The 26334-nt window shown below is 43.8% G+C and overlaps 1 protein-coding gene across 1 annotated transcript in view; it reads right to left on the bottom strand.

Annotated features, from left to right (window-relative positions):
* Positions 1 to 9897: 9897 nt before the first annotated feature.
* LOC144505400 (NACHT, LRR and PYD domains-containing protein 3-like) overlaps positions 9898 to 26334 on the bottom strand; it is a 29050-nt gene continuing 12613 nt past the window's right edge. The window contains exons 4-8 of the mRNA XM_078231512.1: positions 15024 to 16077; positions 13610 to 13696; positions 11666 to 11836; positions 11339 to 11506; positions 9898 to 10432 (exon numbers count right to left, since the gene is read on the bottom strand). Of these exons, the coding sequence (XP_078087638.1) occupies positions 10345 to 10432; positions 11339 to 11506; positions 11666 to 11836; positions 13610 to 13696; positions 15024 to 16077 (1568 nt within the window). The 3' untranslated portion in view covers positions 9898 to 10344. The remainder of the gene's footprint in view (positions 10433 to 11338; positions 11507 to 11665; positions 11837 to 13609; positions 13697 to 15023; positions 16078 to 26334) is intronic.

Raw genomic sequence — 26334 nt, 5'->3', positions numbered from 1 at the left:
CACTGAAGGCGCAAACACATATATACCGAGACAAGAGTGTACAGGCGGTGAATTAGCTACCTGAAAAATACCTCATCCGGTCATTGAAGCTTTTGAGGCAATGGCACCTAATCCTTCTCACCACCATAGTCCAATTCTTCTCATGAGCATGACAATGACTGAACGTTCTCCTCTTCCTAGAATCTGATCAGTTCTATCATATACCGCAGGCAAGAGGTCAACAGGGAATATGGTGCAGCATTACACGGATGCCTCTCCCCTCTCTCAATTGGCCCATACATCTATGCATCCGAAGATCTAATAAATGTACAGCTTCTCGATGACAAAATGTGGGAAACTTGTGGATTGTTAAACCTTCTACCACATATGTGGTGTGACATGATTACCAGGGATTTTCTCAGACTTAAAATTGCAACAGAGAATGTTGCAAAACTCAACACGCCTGGGAACTAGGCCAGATGAATTTTCAGTCCCTTGATTTTAGTTGTCCCAGGAACAATGATTCCTGTCGTTCCTTGCCCATGCCTTGTACACTGCCCCTTAAAGTTGCCGCGACAGATGCTAGATTCGCGTTCCCCAACTCATTTTCAAGAACTTGGCAGAACAATAACTCCTTTCCCAATGAATTTTTACATTTCAGTTGCAGAGATTTCTCCGAACACACGACTAGAATCCGTGCTCATAAAATCCTCGCAGAATCCCTACAGTGCTGAAGGAGGCCATCTGGCCCATCGAGTCTGCGCTCACCCTCTTGACAGAGTATCTCACCCAGGCCCTCTTCCTCGCCATATACCATAACCCCACACATTTACCATGACTAATTCACCTAACCTACACATTTTTGGACACCAAGGGGCAATTTAGCGTGGCCAATCCACCAAGCCTGCGCATTTTTAGACCGTGGGAATAAACCGGTGCACCTAGAAGAAACCCACTCAGACACGGGGAGAATGCACAAACTCCACACAGTTACCTGAGGCCACAATTTAACCCGGATCCCTGGCTCTGTGAGACAGCAGTGCTAACCGCTGTGCCACCGAACCACGCTCGCTGTCCATGAGACTACTACTGATGAGGACTATACTTGGATAATACATGTCCAACATTGCAACAACACAATAATTATTGTACATCTCTGAAATCCGGGGACACTGTGGGCAATTTAGCTTGCCAATCAACCTAACTCGCCCACCTTTGGACTGTGGGATGAAACCCATGCAAACACGGGGAGAACGTGCAAACTCCACACAGCAGTGACCCAAGCCAGGAATCGAACCCTGATCCCTGGAGCTATGAGGCAGTTGTGCTAACCACTGTGCCACCATGCCGCCCCAAAAACAACATTGTGCCACTGGGGCTCGAACCCAGGACCTCCTGTGTGTAATGCAGACATGATAACCACTACACTATTGAACCCATTCCAATGGATTGATATGATGCAGAGTCCTGTCAACCTCGTTTCGTGGGAATCTTGGGCTGAGGAAAAAGGAAGACACATCAGAAGAGCTTGTGCGGTGGTTTGTATAAGAACTTGAATGGTGCTGTACTGAAAGTGTGCAAGATTATAAGGAATTGATGCTGCCAACGTAGAAATCCTTAGCTTCCGACTTGATTGAGTTGATTTTGAAACTTGATTGAAAATTGACGACATAAATTTTGATACTGAATGCAACCATAATACATCTGTGTGATCAGATAGAATGTTGTCTTGGTTATGACAATATTTAACAGGACATATGTTTAGAGCCCGTACTTGAGAAATATTCCAGAAGTACCATTAAAAGGACCAGAACTACAATAAAAAGCCCAATATATTTAAATTCATAAATATTGAGCGTGATAAGAAAATTCAAAGCCGAAGACTGATTATGCATGAAGACAAATGACTTGCACCCGACACGGATCAAGCAAATCAAGGCATCTAAAAATGTACAAAATATCCGAAGAGATCCTAAGTATTTTACATTCTGGGGGAAATCTTGTTCTCGAAGCTTTTATCATTCCATTCTTTTAAACTATGTATAATCCTGTGTCCCTATATGTTCTTTACTCTTTAACACTGAGACCAGGAATGTTGATCGTGCTCCAAATGTGGTCCAAATCACTGAGCCCAAGATGAACATAATGATCCAGATGTTGGATTTGAACACCCTATTCAACTATGCCAGTGCTTTTTCAAATGCTCAATGATGCAATCCCAGATCTCTTTTGTGAACTCCCCGTTTTTTTTTACTTTCCGACCATTTCTGCCTTCTTTCTTTCCTTGTCTCAAGTATCTCTATCCAAATTCCTTTGCTCGGGTAATGAAGACCCAGGTTGAAAGATGCAATCCAAGATCCTTTGTGTGAACTGCCCGTTTCGATGTTTACTTTCCAACCATCCCTTTCCCATCAAAAGAGTTACATCTCAAGCATATCTAGTTAAGTTCCTTTGCTAATTACTTGCCAATTCTGTATATTTCCCCAATCCGCCTTCGAATAAACAAGACTTCTTAATTGGATGACATCCACAATTGTTGAAAATGTTATTCCAATATTGCAATCTGAATCGTGTATGGAATTGAAGGACAACAGTGGCCTCATCATCCTTCTGGATCCAGGTCTAATCTCATCCCTAAAAAAAATGTTTCGTGTTCTCCCCCGATCAGTTTACTTGTTTACAGTCTGCTTTTTCGATGTTCAGCAAGTTCTAGCTGAAATATCCTATACATACGCTGAGATTTATCATATCTAATGCGATCTATCGATCTTAAGAGCGCAAAACATTATTTTATTTTGATATTCTGCACAATAATTAATGCAAACGTATGTGTGACCATAACCTGAGGAACACCATTTTTCCGAGTATTGCCTCCGAATATGTCGGGGGTGTCCTTGCTCGTGATTTCTTATCCCTCTTTCTTACAACCAATCTGGCATCAATCGTGATTCTCTCCAGAGGAATCTGCGGCCTTTCCAAATGTATGAAAGCAAATTACTGCGGACGCTGGAATCTGAAACCAAAAGAGAAAATGCTGGAAAATCTCAGTAGGTCTGGCAGCATCTACAAGGAGAGAAAAGAGCTGACGTTTCGAGTCCAGATGACCCTTGGTGAAAGCTTTTCCAGCATTTTCTCTTTCCAAATTTATCTCGGGCTACATGGTGGCCATGGTAACAGAAGATCTATTGGTCATGCTCCTCAATGTAATGACGATTCGAATCCTCTGTCTTCACCCACAATTGATTCACTCTTGCACATCCTACACGGTTGTAAGTAAGCTATTAATTTATTTGAGTTGTGTAACTCTGGAGATATCTGTGTGGTTTAGAATCTTGTTCACAATTAACTGATTTGTGGCTATATGTTCCCAAAATTAAAAAAAAAAGTATTGCACAGTGAGGACTGCGGTTGTGATTATGACAACACCCACTGCTTTGGCATGTTTAGCGAGCATCCCGTTTTGGTTTGCATATGAAACTGAACAAGTCAATAACTTGCCGCGCGAGACTGGACGTCTTCACCACGCCTGTGGGTCTGACATTCTCTTGATTCCACTGCGTCTTAATCCCCTGGCTTCCTTTTGCTATGATATTGCTGTTCAATGGCTTGACAGTGTGGCGAATTGTCGGAGCCAGTCCAGGTCGCAGGGCCATCCGGGGTCACAGCAATGAGTGTCCAAGAGATGGAGAGCCGAATGAGATCCATTATTTTACTCTTTGCCATATCAGGTAGTTTCATCCTCTTCAGGCTGACAGCTGCCGTGAGCTTTCAGCCGACCAACATAACAAGCGTGGTGATCATTCAACCCCTGCATACATCACCACAGAAACCGACTTTATGTTGGTTTATTTGAGTTCCTGCACAAACACGTGCATTTATGCAGCTATACAACCTAAATTCAGGGAAGAGATGAAGCAGCTGGTGAAATCTCCTTGGAAACTACTTGTGCTGTTATAGCACAGAACAGTACAGCACAGCATCAGGCCCTTCGGCCCACGACATTGCGCTGAACATGACGCGAAATAAAATTAATCTCTTATGTCTGCCCTTGTTCCATACCCCTCTATTCCTTGCATATCCATGTGCTTATCAAAAGCTCCTATCGCATCTGCCTGCACCATCGCCGCTGACAGTGAATTCCAGACACCTACCACTCTGTGTAAAAAAATTGTCCCTCACATCTCCTTTGAACTTTCCCCCTCTCACCTTAAGTGCATGTCCTCGAGTACTAGACATTAATTATTTATTTAAAAAATGAATAATTGATCAATTGTTCTGCCCTCTTTACTGCTGGTGGGCCACAGCGCTGCGCATAGGCAGGATTATTGTGCACCCACTGCTAAATCTGGTATTTTTATTTTTATTCTGTACGTGAACACCACCTGGATTGTCATTATGCTATTTGCTTGATGAACTCACTCCAAATATGAACATTCGAGCCGAGGGCCTGCGTTCGCCTTGCAATTATTGTCCCAAGCTCATTGCCCGTGTGCGTGAGGATGACAGCTTCGTTTTGGAACAATAGCTCCAGCCCCCTATTTCACTGTTGCTATCGCTGATAAGTGCCTGACATGTGGACTATGCTGGGCTGGTTACTGCACACGTCCCTGCGAATCGTTGCCATGTATGTTACTGAAGAAAACCAGGTGGTGTAGTCATTTGAATGTAACTGCCAGTGAATTGAGGATTCAGCAATAACCACACGGGCATTTAAACCAGAGGCTAAGTTTATCAAACTGTTAAATATGTAGAGATCAGATTTTGATATTATGGGGGGCGGGGGGAAGTGGTGGGGGGGAGGGGGAGGAGATAAACTCTACTCCAGGAGAAACTGGTTTACTGCAGTTATGTTCTTACAAGTATCCATATGTGATTGCAATACGATTACTTTGTTTTTGACTTTATGCTTCAATAAAGAAACTTATTGCCAGTGAAAATGTGTCAGTAGTAGTACGCTTACACTTTCACCATCAGACGTGTATACACGTGAACCCACATGCCACTCTTTCCCTGCACCATACATGAAATACACTTCATATAAGCTATCCTCACTCTTTGATCTAACAGGCGTACATTCACGCACTGTTCCATTGCATTTTATGAGTCGTTGCAATCCCTCCTCCTCTCCTGTAAGCATGAACGTGGCATGGTTGTCCAGAATGTGTATATCCAACTTGTGTGCCTCCAGCCGTTTCTGTTGCCCAGATGTGTTTGTCATCCGTATTTGCACAATCCTTTGTGTCAGAACTGGTTGCGCCTGTCCATTCCAGGAGGTTCCACTATGACTGCTGAGTCTGTGTATGCCCTGCTAGTTGTGCATTCTATGAGTCCAGTCTATGTTTCCAGTATTCGTTCTTCAAATATGCGTGTGCCCAATCTTTGTAGTTGCTATAAATGAGAATCCAGTCGGCTGTGTATATGGTAAACTCAATGTGTTTATCCAGTCCCATTTTTCTTCCTTCTGTATGCGTGATAGCAAAAAGAACTCCATTGTTCAGTTTTGTCGGCGTTCCATCCGTGTTTGCTAAATGCTCTATTAGCAGCGATTGTGTTTCCTCCCATGCATATATTAAATTTCTTTTAAACAGAACTCCTGTGCAATCTGGCAGATTCCAGTCTATGTTTATCCAATCTATATTTGCTCAGTCTCTGAGAGTCCAGTCTGCCAGTGCCATTCCAGAATGTCCAGATTAACATGTGTATGTACTCTATGTAAGGTAGGTCTCTGCACATCCAAACGGGGACGCGCCATTTTGAGCGGAGCCAGTCTGTGTCTGGTTGTTTTGCTTGTTTCCAATCCATGTTTGTCCTGCTTGGGTGTGACCTGCCTCTGTGTATCCATTATGTGTGACTGCGCTGCCAATGTTCCCGCAATTAGGGTCCTGAATTTAAATAAAGGGAATTATGAAGTTATGTTCCACAAACTGTTTAAAGTTTATTTACTTATGAGTCACAAGCAAGGCTTACGCTAACACGGCAATGAAGTTACTGTAAAATTCTCCTGGTTGCCACATTCCGGCGCCTGTTTGGGTCAATGCACCTAACCAGCACATAGAATCATAGAAACCCTACAGTGCAGATCGAGTCTGCACCAACCACAATCCCACCCAGGCCCTACCTCCCTATCCCTACACATTTACCCGCTAATCCCTCTAACCTACGCATTTCAGGACACTAAAGGGCAATTTTAGCATGGCCAATCAACCTAATCCGCACATCTTTGGACTGTGGGAGGAAACTGGAGCACCCGGAGGAAACCCACGCAGACACGAGGAGAATGTGCAAACTCCACACAGACAGTGACCCAAGCCGGGAATCAAACCCAGGTCCCATGGAGCTGTAAAGCAGCAGTGCTAACCACTGTGCTACCGACACATCAATCAGAGTGTGGGAGGAAACTGAAGCACCCTGAGGAAAGCCACATAGACACTGGGGGAACCTGCAATATAAATTATTTAAATACTGTTTGTTTACTGAAAACAAGCTCTTGCTTTCCTGAAGGGTGGACGTCTGCTGTTTTGGTGGGTTAGTCCAGAGTCTCTTAGGTGTCTTGGAAACATGTCCTGTTTTTAAACTGCTCTGAGTGAGCATTAATGTATGCTGTATTAAATTGTTTGATGGGTTGTGTCGATGGAAGGTTCTGGTTTTAATTGGAACATCATTAGATATATTCATTAAGGGTTATACATTAGCATCTTCCTTCCTTCCCTCCCTCCCTCCCTCCCTCCTTCCCTCCCTCCCTCCCTCCCTCCCTCCCTCCCTCCCTCCCTCCCTCACTCCCTCACTCCCTGCCTTCTTTCCTTCCTTCCTTCCTTCCTTCCTCCCTCAGCTAATTCCTTACTATCAAAGAAAATCAGCTTCATTCACTTGGCCAGTGTGCAAAGCACAGTGAAATTGGCTTTCAGCACACTATGCTTTGCTGGTTTTGTAGTAGTTCCACATAATTATAATGGAGTGCCTGGGAACCGAAACATTTTTTTCATCCTGGAGTCTGTGGTAGATAGAAAACAGTTTGTAGTTTTCCTGAAAAACATCAATCATTAGAAAGTGTGCTTGAGATATTATGATATCATGATTATTTACAAGAGGTTATGACTATGTTTTCACACATAAGTTTGATTTATTAAGTAACGGGGTAATTCCACAGAAACAAAATGAAAATTTTCCTAAGCATATTGGAAAATACTACTTCTAAAAATATCTATACCTTCAAGAAAGAATTGAACGCGACAGAAAGGGAAAGAATGACGGAAATGAAGAATCATGCAATCGATTGGAAAATAGATGATAAAGTTAATGAATTAGTCACAAGTAAGGCTTACGTTAACACTTCAATTAAGTAACTGTGAAATTCCCCTAGTCGCCACACTTCAGTGCCTGTTCAGGTCAATGCACATCTTTCAGACTGATGGAGGAAACTGGAGCACCCGGATGAACCCACGCAGAGATGGGGAGAACCTACAAACTCCACATAGGCAGTGACCCAAGCCAGGAATCGAACTTGGGTCCCTGGCGCTCTGAAGCAGTAGTGCTAATCACTGGGCCACCGTGCCACCCATAACGGCAGCTGATATTGATAAGTCTATTATATTCAGATATGCTCTCATTTAGTTTGACCCCGGTTTGAACAGATCCATTTAAACACGACCATGACTTTGCAAAAAAAACAGCGAACATGGTGGCTAACACTGAGTGTGTGCACATCCGAACTATGTATGTTTCCTGTTGAAAATACATATGAAATCTGTTTTATTCTTTCTCTCGGCACAACGGCGGCTTCAACAGATGAGTAGTTTCAATATTCAACATTGTTCTATAATATTTTCTGTTGAACACAGGGAACAGATTTGGCAATGTTATATCGCAATCCTGATATTATTAAACAGTTGTTCTGATTGTTTTCTCCGAAGTCAGCAAGTCAATACGAAGATTTAATCTATTCAGTGTTGTGCAAACATTCATGAAGCACAAAGTCCACAGTTTGTTTGCTGAAGGTGTAATGGACTTAAACTGCTCCATTCCTTCTCTCAAGAATTAGAGATTGCATTATGGTGGCTTCTCTGGAATATTAATTGATTATATTTCGTCGACTTATTACAAGTTCTTTCATTTGACGTGAACTCGACATAGCGGGTCTACTTTTCACCATGCCCCCCTAATCTTATTGCTAGCTAGTTGCAAACTGCTCTTGTTCCAGTAACTATTAGGGGTAGCAATTGGAAGTAATTGCACTGATTGTTTTCAGTTGTATTTTAATGACAATGTATGTGACCGAGATAAAATGACTTTAGGAAGCTGTTTTAATTTTGTTGAGAATTTTTATATGCCAGTTGTGAAGATTTAGTTCCAAAATCAGCTTTGGTTAGTTTCTGAGAACATTTAGACAATGGTTCCTCGCTATAGAAATATAGTTAGCGATATTAAGCACAAAAGCCCTCAGTGCCGCGCGATTTTCCTTTCAGAAGAAAGGTGGCTATCTTTCTTGAGGTTTTGTTTTGAAAGTATGTTCTGCTCTATTCCCTTTCTCTCACACAGATACACAGACATACGTACACACCCAGCCACACATGCACGCACACACACACACACATACAAATACAAACATTGGCATTGAGCTGAGCGATGTTTATGACACATGACCATGCATTGATGCCTGTACCATCAGAGTGCGGGTAGCGTTCTAGAATTGGAAAAGCTCCTGGCAGTTTCAGTGAGGCGCCCACTGTGCTCTCCTGCATGCAGTACATGATAGATTTCACCAGCTCATGTCGAGCGCTCCATAGAGAGGGAAGGTCAATCAATCTGATGCTGCCGAGACGGAGGTGGCCGGCAAGGCCAATAGTGTTGGTGTGGTTAGGAGGACCTGGTTCCATTGCCACAAAACGTTTCACTGAATTCTTGAAGCGAGTTTAGTTAGCAAGATCCTTGCCGATATTCTGTTGGGGCTGCATTAATTGTCCTGTGCCCAGACACATGGAGTTGGGTGCATCTCTGTCCCTCTCCGGACGAGCCACAGCATCCTGCCCCTCCCTGGGATCATTCTTCCACTTAGGTGGCACAGTGCCAGGGACCTGGGTTCGATTCCGGCCTCAGGTGCCTGTCTGCATGGAATCTGCGCGTTCTTACGTGTCTGTGTGGGTTTCCTCCGGGAGATCCCGTTTTCTCCCACAGCCCAAAGATTTGTGGGTTAGGTTGATCGACCATGCTAAAGTACCCCTTAGTCTCAGGATGATTAGCAGTTGCATTATGATTACAAAGTATAGCGCCCACCTCCCTGTAACGTGTAAATACAGGGATACGGCGAGAGGCCCTGGGTCGGATGGTTGTGAATGCATGCTCAATGGGCCTCCTTCTGCACTATATGGATTCTATGATTTTCCTGCTCTTCTGTGCACCGGAGTTTCTATCTCCAATTGAGAGAGGAATCCCAAATCTATCTCAACCACTTTTCACACCTCTCCCCCGAGTAACTGACAGGAAACTAAACCATGAAAACAGGCCTTGAGTCATGAAAAGATACACACAAGGTTGCTCTGTCCACTCAGCTGAGCTGCGCCCTGCAGTCAACAGAGCTTGAACTGAAAATCTAAGACTCTAGTCTCAGCTGTCGGTTTAAAACGGACTCAAGTACAAACCTCACTTAACAAAGCAGATTGTCTATCTGTGGAAAACCTCGCCCAAGAGGTGCGTTATTGCCGTCTGACCATGACGTTACAGGGAGGTGGGCGCTAGACTTTGTAATCATAATGCAACTGCTGACCCGAATACTTGCTCTGACTTTAAGCAGAACGTGGTCTGTGACGTGTAATCAGAAAGTTTTCCCTGATTAGTGATAATAATATGAGGCCCCCGGTGGTGAAGTGATCGTCTGGTTAGTGATTGTAAAATGGTTGCTTAGATTTGAATGGACCACCAGGAGTCAATTAGTACTTTTATTCACTCAAATTTAGACTTTTTTCCGATCAATGCGCTAACCTCTTGACTGGAATCACTCAAATGTATGCACTGCTTAACATCTCTCTCGAATTGCAAAGCCAGGTGATATTCCTAATGCTTCAGAGGTGTTACTGCATAAATGCCAAAGTCCATGGAGCGAGTGACCAAATTAAAATCCATTAGTCCATGTTTGATCAATTAACTATGCCCTGTGATAAATCATATTGTTAGTTTACAACAGATCTAATGAATACAATTAATTCAATCATGCATCAGTGATTTATTGCAAATAGGATCACGAATGTCCTGTGCCACCAAAGTACACATTTATTTTGAATAATGAAGCATTCATTCCAATGAAATTACAACAAAAAAGCTTATCGTTGTTTTCAGCAATCGCAGAACCCATTCTCGTAGTATGTACACAGTTCACACCCATACTTCCAAGCGCTCTCTGGTTTGTTGCACTGATCCCAGTTGTCTTTTTCCAAATGTTGTAAAGCTGTTATCAGCTAACCTGAAATAATGTTGAACAATTATTCTAAGACAGGGTACCAAATCGGTGAGATGTTGTTATATCCATGCAGCAATGCTATTACAGCACGTTCATATTAAGAAATATTTCAGATGCATATAACTGAGAGTGGCATCACATGTAGACAGGGTGGCAAAGAAGGTATTTGGCACACTTGCCTTCATCGGTCAGAGCATTGAGTACAGGAGCTGGGACGTCATGTTACAAATGTACAGGACGTTGGTAAGGCCAATTTGGAGCATGCAATTGCGGTCACCCTGCTATAGGAAGGATGTTATTAAACTGGAAAGATTCCAAAACAGATTTAAAAGGATCTTACTGGGACTAGAAAGTTAGAATTATAAGGAGAGACTGGGACGTTCTCCCTGGAGCGTAGGAGGATGAGGGGTGGCCATATAGAGGTTTATAAAATCATGTGGGACATGGATTAGGTTAATAGCCAAGGTCCTTTCCTCAGGTCAGGGGAGTCCAAAACTAGAGTGCATAGGTTTAAGGTGAGAGAGGAAAGATTAAAAAGGGACCTGAGGCATACCTTTTTCACACTGAAGGTGTGCATATATGGAATGAGCTGCCAGATGAGGTGATAGAGGCTGGTACAATTGCAATATTTAAAAGATAATTGGACAGGATAGGAAACTTTTTAGAGGGACATGGGCCAAACACAGGCAAATGGAAATAGTACAGTTTAGGAAAACTAGTCCGCATGGACGAGTTGACCAAAGAGTCTGTTTCCGTACTGTAATCTGTGTGACTCTATGACTCTATAACTGCACGTGAGCACGATATGACGCCACTTATAAAATTGCAGCCGCTGTATGCGTCTACATTGTATCAGTAGACAATTCAAAGGTGGTGCAAAATAATGGCAAGTGTCTGACAGGATAGTACCTGATCCACTTCAATCCTGTGCTGGTTTTGACTAGACGCACGAATGGAGCAATGGATTTATCAGTGAAATAATTTCTGTCCAGGTCCAACCCCATCAAGGACCAGCTTCCACAAGCTGAACAGGCAATGTCGTCTGCGCAGGCATCAGTGAGCCCATTGCAATCCAATCTACAGATGTGAGAGAGCTAGAGTTTAACACTAGGAATTACTGTTCTGCTAACTGAATATATGTAATGGTTTTTTTCGTGTTACATGAATAATGATGATTGTTCTACACGTCTACATTCATTATCAACCGTTATGTGTAAGAATGCAGAATTTCCATGCCTTAATATTTTGATTTTGCATCCCGGGTCCCTCAGTGCAGCAGTCAGCTTTCTGGCTCCTGAATCCTCCAATCTGTTATGGCTCAGGACCAGTACCTGTAGACTCTGGTTCATTCGCAAAGCTGATGCGAGGTGTTCAGCACCAACATGGGTGAGGTGGTTATCCCACAACCTGCACGGATAAAAGAAAGGCAACTTAAATTGCAAGAATTACCTGTAAAAATACAACGATATCTTGTAAAAAAACCAACAGAGATGCATTGATGGAGACAGTTTTGCAAAATCACTATGTCCTCCCAAGACCAGTCTAGGTTCAGTTGGTGTCCATCTCGCTTGTGAACAAGAACGCCGAGCACTAAGGCGGCAAGTGGAAAGAATTTTGATTGATGCTAAACTACAACAATGGGGAACTACGACCGGAATGGACGTGTTATCTTCTGGATGATAGGATAGGATGGCAGGGTGGCTCAGTGATTAGCATTGCTGCCTTACAGTGCCAGGGACCCGAATTTAATTGCGGCCTTGGGTGACTGTCTGTGTGGAGTTTGCACATTCTCCCTGTGTCTGCGTAGATTTCCTCTGGGTGCTCCGGTTTCGTCCCTCAGTCCAGGTTTGATTAATTGGCCATGTCAAATTGACATTTAGTGTCAGGGCAATTAATAAGGTAAGTATTTGGGGTTACGGGAATAGGAGCTGCGTGGGATTGTTGTCGCTGCAGACTCAATGGGTTGAATGACCTCCTGCTGCTCTATGATTCTATGTTTCTAACTCTAAATAGAAATATTGCCGTCCACCGCAAAATAACCATTTGCACTCACGGGTGAAGAGCTCACGAGCTCTCCTCAGTGCAACGACACACAATTAGTACTCATCGCATCTTTTGATGGAGTAAAGGAGGCTCTACTTTTCTTAAGCGGGCTGAACATTTTAATCAGTAGAGCAGTAAGGAGTACACTGGAAACTGAAATTCGCCGGTTTTGAGTCGCTTTCTATACTCGTTAACAATCCTGCTATGCAATTGTTTCTTCTGAAGTTGAACCAGGTTACTCCACCAACAAACGGATGCAAGTTTCCCGATGAGCGTCTGACCGCGACAGATGACATTTGGACCAGTGTCAATCAATACTCTCGGATGAATTATATTTGCTAAAAGACAAGTACTCCAGAGATGTGCAGGTTAGGTGGATTGTCGATGCTAAGTTGTCCTTTAGTGTCCAAAGGTGTGCAGGTTAGGTTTATTGGCCATGCTAAATTGTCCCCTATGTCCAAAGATGTGTAGGTTAGGTGGATTAGTCATGCTAAATTGTTCCTTACCGTCCTAGAATGTGTACGTTGGATGGATTCGTAGAATCATAAAATAGAATTGTAGAATCCCTAGTATGTCGAAGGAGGCTATTTATCCCATCGATTCGGCACCAACAACAATCCCACCCAGGCCCGATACTTGTAACACCACATATTTACTCTGCTAATCCCCTGACACTCAATGTCACTTTAAAATGGACAATGAACGTAACCCATACGTTTTTAGATTAGCCATGGTGAATGCAGGGCAAGGGAGAGGGGGTGGGGTGAGAGTTGGACCTGGATAAGTGGCTCTTTTGGAGAGTCGGTGCAAACTCGATGGTACGAATGCCCTCCTCCTACAGTGCAGGGGGTTCTATGATTTCTAATAAAACTAAAATGCCCTGGAGAACAAACAATGTACTCAGGAGTCTGGCTAACGACACAATCAAAGAGGCGGCACTTTCAGTGAAACAAGGACATCTTCAGAAGCATACTGATGCTCAACTAAGTTTAAGTGTGAAATACTTTGGAAATGCTTGAATCTGTAGTGTGCGCATCCAGAAATGAGACTGTGTTACATGAAACAAACATATTGTGCAAATAGAGGAAAACATTGGAGCAAAATATATTGCGTGAAGCTTCAAAGCGTTCTCCTTACTCCAGTGTACGTATCTGGCAGTCTCCCTGAGTCAGTGCGCCAACAATTTCCTTTGATGACATGTCGCTCAATTTGTTCTCGTTTAGCCTACAATGTGAGAAAATAGAGTCATAGTTAATGGAATCGCATCGCAACACCAACCCTTCAAGCTGATTTGATTCGAAACCTCAGGAAAAAAATACTCTGGGATTAGAAATGGATAGTATAGCCGGAACATTGCTTCTTGTCTTTGACTCCCAATTAAGGTCAGACTGAGGTGAAATGGGCGATGACTGTGTTGGCCTTTGTTGAACGTACCAAGCAAGTAATATTGAAAATAGTAACCTGCTGCTGTCATCCTCAAAAACATTGCACCAAACTGCTTCTACCTTTGCCATGTTGGATTGGTATCATAGCAACACGTAGAGTTATTATTCCAAGTTAAAAAATGACTTGTTTTCGGTGTATTTTCGGATAAGGTGTATGTTGATACCATTATTTCTGTTGCACCAGTTGATTTCCTTTTACGGAAGTGAGATAATCAAATTATACACTCTGACCACCGTTCGAAATTGAATTAGGGAATAGAATCATAGAATCCTGACAGTGCAGAAAGAGGCCATTTGGCCCATCGAGACTGCACCGCCAACAATCCCATCCAGGCCCTATCCACCTAACCCCACGTATTTATCGTGCTATTCCTGCTGACACTGAGGGGAAACTGCAGCACCGGAGGAAACCCACACAGACGCGAGGAGGACATGCAAACTCCACACAGAGAGAAGACAGATGTTGGAGCAGCGAGAGTTTCGCCATCATGGCAAATTCAGGATAGGAAGTTTTTCCCAAGGAGAAGCATTGAAATTGTGCCAGAATTCGAATGGAATATTTGGATCTCACAATTATAAAATTATTCAATTACGCACCTAAATTATTTTTGAGTCATAATCGAGTGTCTCTGCTCACGGCAAGAAGGCAGGTACAATGGCTGAACCAAAGATGAAGACACGAACGTTTTCAACACGTTGGAAGGTCAAATAATTCATCCTGCTTGTGTGATCTCTTTGTCAATTAATGATCACAGTCTCTTGTAGCCCGTGCCCCACCTTTTTGAAGTGCTTAGCCAGATTATCCCAACAAAAGAAATGAATCCTATTCCAATTGCTCCTTTTGGGACAAAATAACAACCTAATGAAATTTTCCTTTGTAGACTGAGTAACAAAGCATGACAGCTATCACATTTCAAACCAAATTAATTTTGTCTCTTCATCCATCCTCCCGTCCGTCTATAAATCCATCCATCCATTCGTCTGTCTGTCTGTCTGTCTGTCTGTCTATCTATCTATCTATCTGTCTGTCTATCTATCTATTTATCTATCTATCCACCTTCTATCTCCTCTTTGACAAATGTATGTTATTTTAAGTTGGATTTTACCTCAGCACTTTGCATTTATGCAGCACAGGTAATAAGCGATGCAATCCGCCATCTCCAATATTACACTTGTTCAGGTTAAGGTCTTCCACTGTGTGACAGAATTGTAATCCGAATGCAATACCCGTGCAATTAATCGGTGTCAATCTGACAGGTCTCCATCCTCCGAATGCCAGTTGCTTTACCGAGCCAATGGCCACACTGGCTAGTTCTTGGTTCTGAGTTTCATACAGGTAACACAATGTACCCAGGAGTTCTACTTTTCTGAGTTCGTTGTTCATGTTTTGAATACCCACTTGGACCCGAGATTTCAGGAACTCGGTTAAGCGGCAAATGGTTTCACCCGGGAAAAGCCCCGTGTATTCTTCCATTATAAGAGATGAAACTGGTGAGCAGAGACCAAACAGAAAGCGTAGAAATGTCACCGATGACTCCTCTTTCTGACTGTAATGTGTTTCGACCAGTTTGATAAGATCATCGGGGCCTGTAGCAAGAAACAGTCCAACGGCGGCTAAAAAATCCTGAACTGGCTGATGAACGAATTTGTGTGTAATCCCAGCAGAGGAGTTATCCTTCTTTATAATCTCCGCCAGAAATAAGGATTGCAATTCATGTTGCTGGAATTTCTGGCGGCAGCTTAAATCATCAAAAGTGGAGGTCTCCATAGAGTTTCCCTCATAAGCCAATTCACATAATTTCAGCAGAAAGTGAAGATGGTCTTTGATTTGTCCGGAAGCTCTTCTGAATGTGTTGCAGAGGTAAATTGATAACAAGTGTGTGATGGTTACAGGAGGTTTTGCGTCACGAGGACATTTCTGAGTGAAGTAATGTCCCAAAGATGCGCAGACGATTGCACAATAGGAAACATTTTCACATAGACTGTGCAGGTTGATATTTTGTTCCACATGATTGAAAGCTTTGCCCGCAGTTTCCTCATTTGCAAAAAACTGTCTAAAATACTCCTGTTGCTCGAGGTCCGAAAGTTTGGACTTTTGGTTCTCATGCTTAAACGTTGAGTTAGTTTCCTGGAGCTCCTCCGTGCGCTGCAGGTCTAAGTCTAAATATAGAAGTTGAAAAGAAATTTTGCATTATTGTTGTGGTCTGTCACTGTAAACCTGCAGTAACATTTACAGTCGACTGGTTTTTCTTGAGAAGTTTCCATCGCTTTCATTGAGAAGCTGAAAGTAAGGAACCGAGGAAGGAACCGGGGCCGGATGGGATGTACCCCAGGTTACTGTGGGAGGCGAGGGAAGAGATTGCAGAGCCTCTGGCGATGATCTTTGCGTCGTCGATGGAGACGGGAGAGGTGCCGGAGGATTGGAGGATTGCGGATGTGGTTCCTATTTTCAAGGAGGGGAATAGGGATAGCCCAGGAAATTACCGACCGGTGAGTCTAACCTCAGTGGTTGGTAAGTTGATGGAGAAGATCCTGAGGGACAAGATTTATGAGCATTTAGAGAGGTTTAGTGTGCTCAAGCATACTCAGCATGGCTTTGTCAAAGGCAGATCGTGCCTTACTAGCCTGGTGGAGTTCTTCGAAAATGTGACTAAACACATTGACGAAGGGAAGGCGGTAGATGTGGTTTATATGGATTTTAGCAAGGCGTTTGATAAGGTCCCGCATGCAAGGCTTCTAGAAAAAGTGAGAGGGCATGGGATCCAAGGGGCTGCTGCCCTGTGGATCCAGAACTGGCTTACCCAAAGGAGGCAGAGAGTGTGTATAGATGGGTCTTTTTCGAAATGGAGGTCGGTCACCAGTGGTGTGCCCCAGGGATCTGTTCTGGGACCCTTGCTGTTTGTCATTTTCATAAATGACCTGGATGAGGAAGTGGAGGGATGGGTTGGTAAGTTTGCCGACGACACAAACGTTGGTGGGGTTGTGGATAGTCTGGAGGAATGTCAGAAGTTTTAGAGGGACATAGATAGGATGCAAGGCTGGGCGGAGAAGTGGCAGATGGACTTCAACACAGATAAATGCGTAGTGGTCCATTTTGGCAGGTCAATTCGGATGCAGGAGTACAATATAAAGGGAAAGACTCTTAGTACTGTGGAGGATCAGAAGGACCTTGGGGTCCGGGTCCATAGGACTCTAAAATCGGCCCCGCAGGTGGAGGCGGTGGTTAAGAAGGCGTATGGTGTGCTGGCCTTTATCAATCGAGGGATTGAGTTTAGGAGTCCGGGGATAATGATGCAGCTAGATAAGACCCCACTTGGAGTACTGTGCTCAGTTCTGGTTGCCTCATTACATGAAGGATGTGGGAAAGATTGAAAGGGTGCAGAGGCGATTTACAAGGAGGTTGCCTGGACTGAGTGGCATGCCTTATGAGGATAGGCTCAGGGAGCTCGGTCTTTTCTCCTTGGAGAGACGTAGGATGAGAGGAGACCTAATCGAGGTATATAAGAGGTTGAGGGGCATAGATCGGGTGGACTCTCAGAGGCTTTTTCCCAGGGTGGAAATGGCTGTTATGAGAGGACACAGGTTTAAGGTGCTGGGGTGTAGGTACAGGGGAAATGTTAGGGGTAATTGTTTCACACAGGGGGTGGTGGGCGAGTGGAATCGGCTGCCGTCAGTGGTGGTGGAGGCAAACTCAATAGGGTATTTTAAGAGACTCCTGAATGAGTACATGGGACTTAATAGGATGGAGGGTTATAGGTAGGCCTAAAAGGTAGGGATATGTTTGGCACAACTTGTGGGGCCGAAGGGCCTGTTTTGTGCTGTAGATTTCTATGTTTCTATGAAACGGTACAGCATCAAGAATCTCTTCCTGGCATACTTTGGCAATCTCAAATTTGATATTTCTGATGATTTTATAGGCACTGTTCAATATTCTGTTCGACTATAGAATTGAGTCAACGTGGACCTTACATTTTCTCACAGCCATTACTTTTACAGACACTTTGAAAGGTCTTTCTTCGTGATAGTTCATTACAATGTATGAATTAGATGGCTGTTCAGCTAATGATCAAAGATATCTCTTGCCATTTGTATGATCTGGGTCTTCTACAGGTAGCGTACTTTGGACTACTTGCGAAAATTGGTGAACATCTAATAAAAGTGATATAGAACTGCCATTAAACGTTATCTCAGTGATAAAATGTGTGAGCTAAATTCTTCAACGATGTTTATTTCAGGAATTATGTTTTAATAAGCTCAATAATTTAACAATTCAATGGACAGGAGGTTATGGGGAGTATGCTGCTGCAATCGGACATCAGTTATCATGTTATTGAATGAAACTGCGGGCTGTTCAAAGGCTACTTCTACTCCTATTTCGTATAAGAGCATAAGAAATAGGGACAGGAATAGGCCCCTCGAGCCTGCTCCACCACTCAGTAGGATCATGGCTTTTCTGTCATTCCTCACGTCCACTTTTCTGTCCTTTTCCCATAACCATTCATTCCCTTACTGAAGAAAAATCTATATATCTCAGCCTTAAATAGACAAATGGACACTGACCCACAGCTCCCTGTGTCAAGGAGTTCCAATGACTTACAATCCTCGGAGAGAAGAAATTGCTCATCTCAGTCTTAAATTGGCACCCATTAATTCTGAGATTATGCCTTCTGTTCCTGGACTCTCTCAAGAGGGGAAACATCCTCTCAGCATTTATCCTGTCAAGCCACTTAAGAATGCTATCTGTTTCAGTTTGATCGCCTTTCATTCTCCTAAATTCCAAATAATAGATTCCCAAACATTTTAAACATTCCTCAAAATGACAAACCCTCCACACCGGGAATCATCCTAGTGAAACTTCTCTGAATTGCTTCCAACGAAATAACGTTTCTTCAAATATGTGTACCAAAGCTACTCCCAGTATTCCAGGTATGGTCTCACCAGTACTTTGTATTGTTGAAGGAAGACTTGGCTACTCTTATACTCCGAAGCCCTTGAAATAATGGCCAAACCTCTGATACTCAGATGTTGTGTGAACTTTTCTGTACAAGACCCAGCATGGCTAATGGATAAATCTTAAAATGGAGTCCAAAATAAAATTTTGAAGCTAGCATTACGTTCACCTGTAATTGTGCTAAATTAACTTAGAGGTGTGCAGTGAATATTCAAATGTAAAATACGGTTAATATCACTGCAGTGGGCAATGGCAGATTAAATGTTAAGAATTAATATAAACGTTGCACTGCCTTTTTGATGTTTGCTATCTAGTAAGATAAAGAACTTGACTTAGCTGGTTTGCGGGTTAATTTATTCAAAGAGACATGGAGATTAACATAAACACAGACTTCCATAAACATATACGGCATTTCTATAATGCACACATATGGATTGCTCTGTTCAAATCGCATTGCGGTTAACAGTTTTAATTTTCTGTTAGATGTGTAAATAGCTTGATCATGGAGCTACATAGCTTAGAATACCATGGGTAAACTGAGGGACTTTGCATCTTCACTCATTTCAGCTTCACATCAACTTGGATGAGGCAAAATTGCTCATGTGCAAATTTATGGAAGCAATTAAAATTCATTTTCATAGAATCCCTCCTGTGGAGACGAAGGCCATTCGGCTCATCGATGCTTACCCAGGTTGACCCTGCTAATCGCCCTAACCTACATATCTTGGGACACTAAGGGACAATTTAGCATGGCCAATTCACCTGAAGTTCAGGTGAATTGCGGCACATCCAGGAGAGGGAGAGTTATCTGAACGCCTTGTTTCAGGAGGCGGTCACACCAGCTAGATTAAGTACCTCTAATTCTATCAGTGGTCAGGGACAGCAGAGTGTGATTGCAAGTGAGGTAGGTAGAGGGATCCTGAATTAGAACATAGAACATAGAACAGTACAGCACAGAACAGGCCCTTCGGCCCACGATGTTGTGCCGAGCTTTATCTGAAACCAAGATCAAGCTATCCCACTCCCTATCATCCTGGTGTGCTCCATGTGCCTATCCAATAACCGCTTAAATGTTTCTAAAGTGTCTGACTCCACTATCACTGCAGGCAGTCCATTCCACACCCCAACCACTCTCTGCGTAAAGAACCTACCTCTGATATCCGTCCTGTATCTCCCACCACGAACCCTATAGTTATGCCCCCTTGTAATAGCTCCATCCACCCGAGGAAATAGTCTTTGAACGTTCACTCTATCTATCCCCTTCATCATTTTATACACCTCTATTAAGTCTCCCCTCAGCCTCCTCCGCTCCAAAGAGAACAGCCCTAGCTCCCTCAACCTTTCCTCATATGACCTACCCTCCAAACCAGGCAGCATCCTGGTAAATCTCCTCTGCACTCCTTCCAGCGCTTCCACATCCTTCCTATAGTGAGGTGACCAGAACTGCACACAATATTCCAAATGTGGTCTCACCAAGGTCTTGTACAGTTGCAGCATAACCCCACGGCTCTTAAACTCCAACCCCCTGCTAATAAAAGCTAACACACTATAGGCCTTCTTCACAGCTCTATCCACTTGACTGGCAACCTTTAGAGATCTGTGGATATGGACCCCAAGATCTCTCTGTTCCTCCACAGTCTTCAGAACCCTACCTTTGACCCTGTAATCCACATTTAAATTTGTCCTACCAAAATGAATCACCTCACATTTATCAGGGTTAAACTCCATTTGCCATTTTTCAGCCCAGCTTTGCATCCTATCTATGTCTCTTTGCAGCCTACAACAGCCCTCCACCTCATCCACTACTCCACCAATCTTGGTGTCATCAGCAAATTTACTGATCCACCCTTCAGCCCCCTCCTCTAAGTCATTAATAAAAATCACAAAGAGCAGAGGACCAAGCACTGATCCCTGCGGCACACCGCTAGCAACCTGCCTCCAATCCGAAAATTTTCCATCGACCACCACCCTCTGTCTTCGGTCAGACAGCCAGTTACCTATCCAATCGGCCAACTTTCCCTCTATCCCACACCTCCTCACTTTCATCATAAGCCGACCATGGGGGACCTTATCAAACGCCTTACTAAAATCCATGTATATGACATCAACTGCCCTACCTTCATCAACACACTTAGTTACCTCCTCAAAAAATTCTATCAAATTTGTGAGGCACGACTTGCCCTTCACGAATCTATGCTGACTATCTCGGATTAATCCGCATCTTTCTAAATGGTCGTAAATCCCATCCCTAAGGACCCTTTCCATCAATTTACCAACCACCGAAGTAAGACTAACCGGTCTATAATTACCAGGGTCATTTCTATTCCCTTTCTTAAACAGAGGAACAACATTCGCCATTCTCCAGTCCTCTGGCACCATCCCCGTGGACAGCGAGGACCCAAAGATCAACGCCAAAGGCTCTGCAATCTCATCCCTTGCCTCTCAAAGAATCCTAGGATACATTTCATCAGGCCCAGGGGACTTATCGACCTTCAGTTTATTCAAAACTGCCAAGACATCCTCCCTCCGAACATCTATTTCCTCCAGCCTATTAGCCTGTAACACCTTCTCTTCCTCAAAAACATGGCCCCTCTCCTTGGTGAACACTGAAGAAAAGTATTCATTCATCACCTCGCCTATCTCTACTGACTCCATACACAAGTTCCCACTACTGTCCTTGACCGGCCCTAACCTCACCCTGGTCATTCTTTTATTCCTCACATAAGAGTAAAAAGCCTTGGGGTTTTCCTTGATCCGACCCGCCAAGGACTTCTCATGTCCCCTCCTAGCTCTCCTCAGCCCCTTTTTCAGCTCATTCCTTGCTAACTTGTAACCCTCAATCGAGCCATCTGAACCTTGTTTCCTCATCCCTACATAAGCTTCCCTCTTCCTTTTCACAAGACATTCCACCTCTTTTGTGAACCATGGTTCCCTCACTCGGCCATTTCCTCCCTGCCTGACAGGAACATACCTATCAAGGACATCCAGTATTTGTTCCTTGAAAAAATTCCACTTTTCATTAGTTCCTTTCTCTGACAGTTTCTGTTCCCAACTTATGCCCCCTAATTCTTGCCTAATCGCATCATAATTACCCCTCCCCCAATTGTAAACCTTGCCCTGCCGTACGGCCCTATCCCTCTCCATTGCAATAACAAAAGACACCGAATTGTGGTCACTATCTCCAAATTGCTCTCCCACAACCAAATCTAACACTTGGCCCGGTTCATTTCCCAGTACCAAATCCAATGTGGCCTCACCTCTAGTCGGCCCATCCACATATTGTGTCAGGAAACCCTCCCGCACACACTGCACAAAAACTGCCCCATCCAAACTATTTGACCTACAAAGGTTCCAATCAATATTTGGAAAGTTAAAGTCCCCCATGACAACTACCCTGTGACCCCCACACATATCCATAATCTGCTTAGCAATTTCTTCCTCCACATCTCTATTACTATTTGGGGGCCTATAGTAAACTCCTAGCAACGTGACCGCTCCTTTCCTACTTCTAACTTCAGCCCATATTACCTCAGTGTGCAGATCCCCCACGAAGTGCCTTTCTGCAGACGTTAAACTATCCTTGATTAACAATGCCACTCCTCCACCTCTTTTACCAGCTTCCCTACACTTAGTGAAACATCTATACCCCGGAACGTCCAACAACCATTCCTGTCCTTGTTCTACCCACGTCTCCGTAATGGCCACAACATCGTAGTCCCAAGTACCAATCCACGCCCCAAGTTCATCTACCTTGTTCCGGATGCTCCTTGCATTGAAGTAGACACACTTCAACCCACCTTCCTGTCTACCAGTACCCACCCTTGACCCTGATACCTTCCCCAATACCTCACCACCCTCACTGACTTCTGGACTACAACTCCCTTTCCCACTCCCCTGACAAATTAGTTTAAACCCCCCTGAAGAGCCGTAACAAATTTCCCTCCGAGGATATTGGTGCCCCTCTGGTTCAGGTGCACCCCGTCCTGTTTCTACAGGTCCCACCTTCCCCAGAACGTGTTCCAATTATCCACGTATCTGAAACCCTCCCTCCTACACCATCCCTGCAACCACATATTTAACTGCACTCTCTCCCTGTTCCTCAACTCGCTATCACGTGGTACCGGCAACGTACCAGAGATGACCACATGTTTCGTCTTGGCTCTCAGCTTCCAGCCCAGCTCCAGAAATTCCTGCTTTTAATCCCCGTCCCTTCTCTTACCTATGTCATTGGTACCAATGTGCACCACGACTTGTGACTGTTTCCCCTCCCCCTTCAGAATCTGGAAAACACGGTCTGAGACATCACGGACCTTGGCATCCGGTAGGCAACATACCATCCGTGAGTCTCTTTTGCTGCCACAGAACCTCCTATCTATCCCTCTAACTAACGAGTCCCCAATAACTATCGCCCTCCCGCTCTCCCCCTTTCCCTCCCGAGCCACAGAGACGGACACAGTGCTGGAGATCCTCTCACTGCAGCTCCCCACTGGTATGTCATCCCCCTCAACCGTATCCAAAGCGGAATACTTGTTGCTAAGGGGAACGACCACCGGGGATCCCTGCACGGACTGCTTCCTCCCAGCCCTTTTCACCGTCACCCATCTGTTTTCAATCCTCGGAGTAACTGTATTCCTAAAGCTTGTGTCTATGGCCATCTCTGCGTCCCTGATGATCCTAAGTTCATCCAACTCCAGCTCCAGTTCCCTAACACGGTTTTGGAGGAGCTGCAGATGGGTGCACTTCCCACAGGTGTAATCAGTAGGGACACTGTCGTCGTCCCTCACCTCAAACATAGTGCAAGAGGAACATAGCACTGCCTGCACACCCATCCCCTCTAGATACCTTGCCAGTACCAGGTAGAAAGTGCAAAAATGAATTCAACTCACCCCTACTCGCCCTTTCAGCCTAAGCCCTGTGAGCCAAAGTCTTATAGCTCACACTCTGCTTCCCACACACTACACTGCCCGCTCCCGACGCTGCCCGCTGTATACTGCAGCCTACCTTTTATACTTCACGCGCTTAAAAAACCCTTCCCAGACTCCTTTGCTGCCCACTTCTAGTTTTCACTTTAAACTTGAAAAACTGCTGTTAAAGTAAAGGCCAAAAAAATACACACACTAGCTGACTAATTAAATAAATAAACAATTCAATTAATCCAATTAATCTCTTACCAGCACTGCTGCTTTCAATCACCCCTCTCAGCTTGCTCCAGTGGATCAATGAATTCAGGAATAGTGGAGCCTCACCTCTTGACGTTGCCCAACTGATATGAAGTACTTGTGTGGATGAGGAATAGAGCTGTAGGGAGGATGAGCTAGCCGATCAGCCATTCAAGAGGGGGAAGCAAAACGACAAGTGGTAGATGTGAGAGATCCTATAATTAGGGGGATTGATAGCATTCTTTGTAAGCAGGATTGAGAGTCCCGCATGGTGTGTTGCCTGCCCAATACCAGGTTGAAGGACATCTCTGACTGGATTGATAGGATATTGTAATGGGAGGGGGAGGATCCAGTTGTTGTGGTCCACATTGGGACAAACAACGTAGGCAAGACTAGGAAAGAGGATATGTTTGCAGATTATCATCACTAGGAACTAATTAAAGAGCAGTTCCTCAAGGGCTATAATGTTTGGATTACAACCCGAGCCATGGGCAAATTGGCATAGGGGTAAGAAAATTAGGGAAGTAAAAATGTGGTTGAAGGAGTGGTATGGGAAAGACATGGAGCATTGACAAGAGTATTGGAATAGGAGCGATCTGTACCGTTGGGGCGGTCTTCACCTGAACAGACCTGGGATCAGTGTTCTAACGGAAAGGATAAATAGGGTGGTCACAAGAACTTTACATAGAAACATAGAAAATAGGTACAGGGGTAGGCCATTTGGCCCTTGGAGCCTGCAACCCCATTCAATATGATCATGGTTGATCATGCACTTTAAAGTATCCACTCCCGCTTTCTCTCCATAAACCTTGAGTCCTTTAGCCACAAAGCCCACGTCCAGCTCCCTCTTGAACATATCAAGCGAACTGTCCCCAACAGCTTTCTGTGGTAGAGAATTCCACAGGTTCTCAACTCTCTGAGTGAAGACATTCTTCCTCATTTGAGTTCTGAATTGCTGCATCCTTATTCTCAGACTATTAGCCCGAATTATGCACTTCCCCAACATCGGGAACATTCTTCCCGCATCCAGTCTGTCCAGTCAGATCAGGATTTTATACGTTTCTATGACTCTAAACTAGCAAGTGGGAGAAAGGGAAGAGTGAAACTACGGGAAGTATAATGGTTAATGGGAAGCAAAGCAGCAGGTTAGCATGTGGGGAGGTGGGTTCAACTATGTGGTAAATTACGAAAAAAGTTAAAAGGAAGGAGAACTCGGGAGATGTTATTAATGTACGTGTTAGGATTCAAAAATAAGGAATAAAAACTAGCACAAGGGCACTTTTCATAAAAGCTCGTAGCATTCGAAACAAGGTAAATCAGTTGACAGCACAAATCATCTCACATTACAGAGGCATGGCTGCAGGGTGGTCAAGACTGGGAGTCAAATATCCAGCGGTATCAGACTATAAGACAGGAAGGTATGGGAGGTGGTGTCGCTCTGATAGTTAAGGGTGATATCAGGGAGTTAGTGAGAGATGGTAAAAGTTCTATGGAGAAAAAGTTTGAATACATTTGGGTGAAAATAAGAAATAGTAAGGAGAAAAAGTCAATGATAGGCGTAGTCTACAGGCCGCCAATTAATAATATAATGGTGGTGCGGGTAATAAACTAAGAAATAACTGATGCATGCAAAAATGGTACGGAAGTTATCATGGGGGATTGTAATCTACATGTTGATGTTTCAAACCAGGTCGGTCAATGCAGCCTTGAGGAGGAGTTCATAGGATGCAACAGCGATAGTTTCCTTGAACAGTATGTAATGGAACCTATGAGGGAGCAAGCATCCCAGATCTGGTCCTGTGTAATGAGACAGGAATAATTAATGATCTCATAGTTAGGGATCCTCTCAGAAGGAGCAATCACAGTATGGTTGAATTTATAATGCAGATGGAGTGTGAAACGGTGAAATTTAATAGCAGTGTCTTGTGCTTAAAGAAATGAGACTACTATGGGATGAGGGAGGAGTTGGCTAAGGCAGACAATGAGAAAATAATTTATGGTGGACAATTGAGGAACAATGAAGGACTTCCAAAACGATTTTTCACAGTGCTCAGGAAAAATATATACCAGTGAAATGGAAGGACTTTAGGAAAAGGAATAATCAGCCGTGAATATCTAAGGATATAAAGGAGGGTATCAAATTGAAAGAAAAAGCATACAATGTAGCAAAGATTAGCAGGCAACTAGAGGATTGGGAAATGATTGAAGGACAACAGAAAGCCATGAAAAAAAAATCTATGAAGAAAATTAAGGCAGCTTATGAGAGTAAACTAGCTCAGAATATAAAATAGAAAGCAAAATTTTCTA

The sequence above is a fragment of the Mustelus asterias genome, chromosome 16 (genome assembly GCF_964213995.1).
Source record: "Mustelus asterias chromosome 16, sMusAst1.hap1.1, whole genome shotgun sequence".
Classification (NCBI taxonomy): Eukaryota; Metazoa; Chordata; class Chondrichthyes; order Carcharhiniformes; family Triakidae; genus Mustelus; species Mustelus asterias.
Note: the sequence above shows the minus strand (reverse complement) of the source record. Positions and strands in the feature narration are given on the sequence as shown.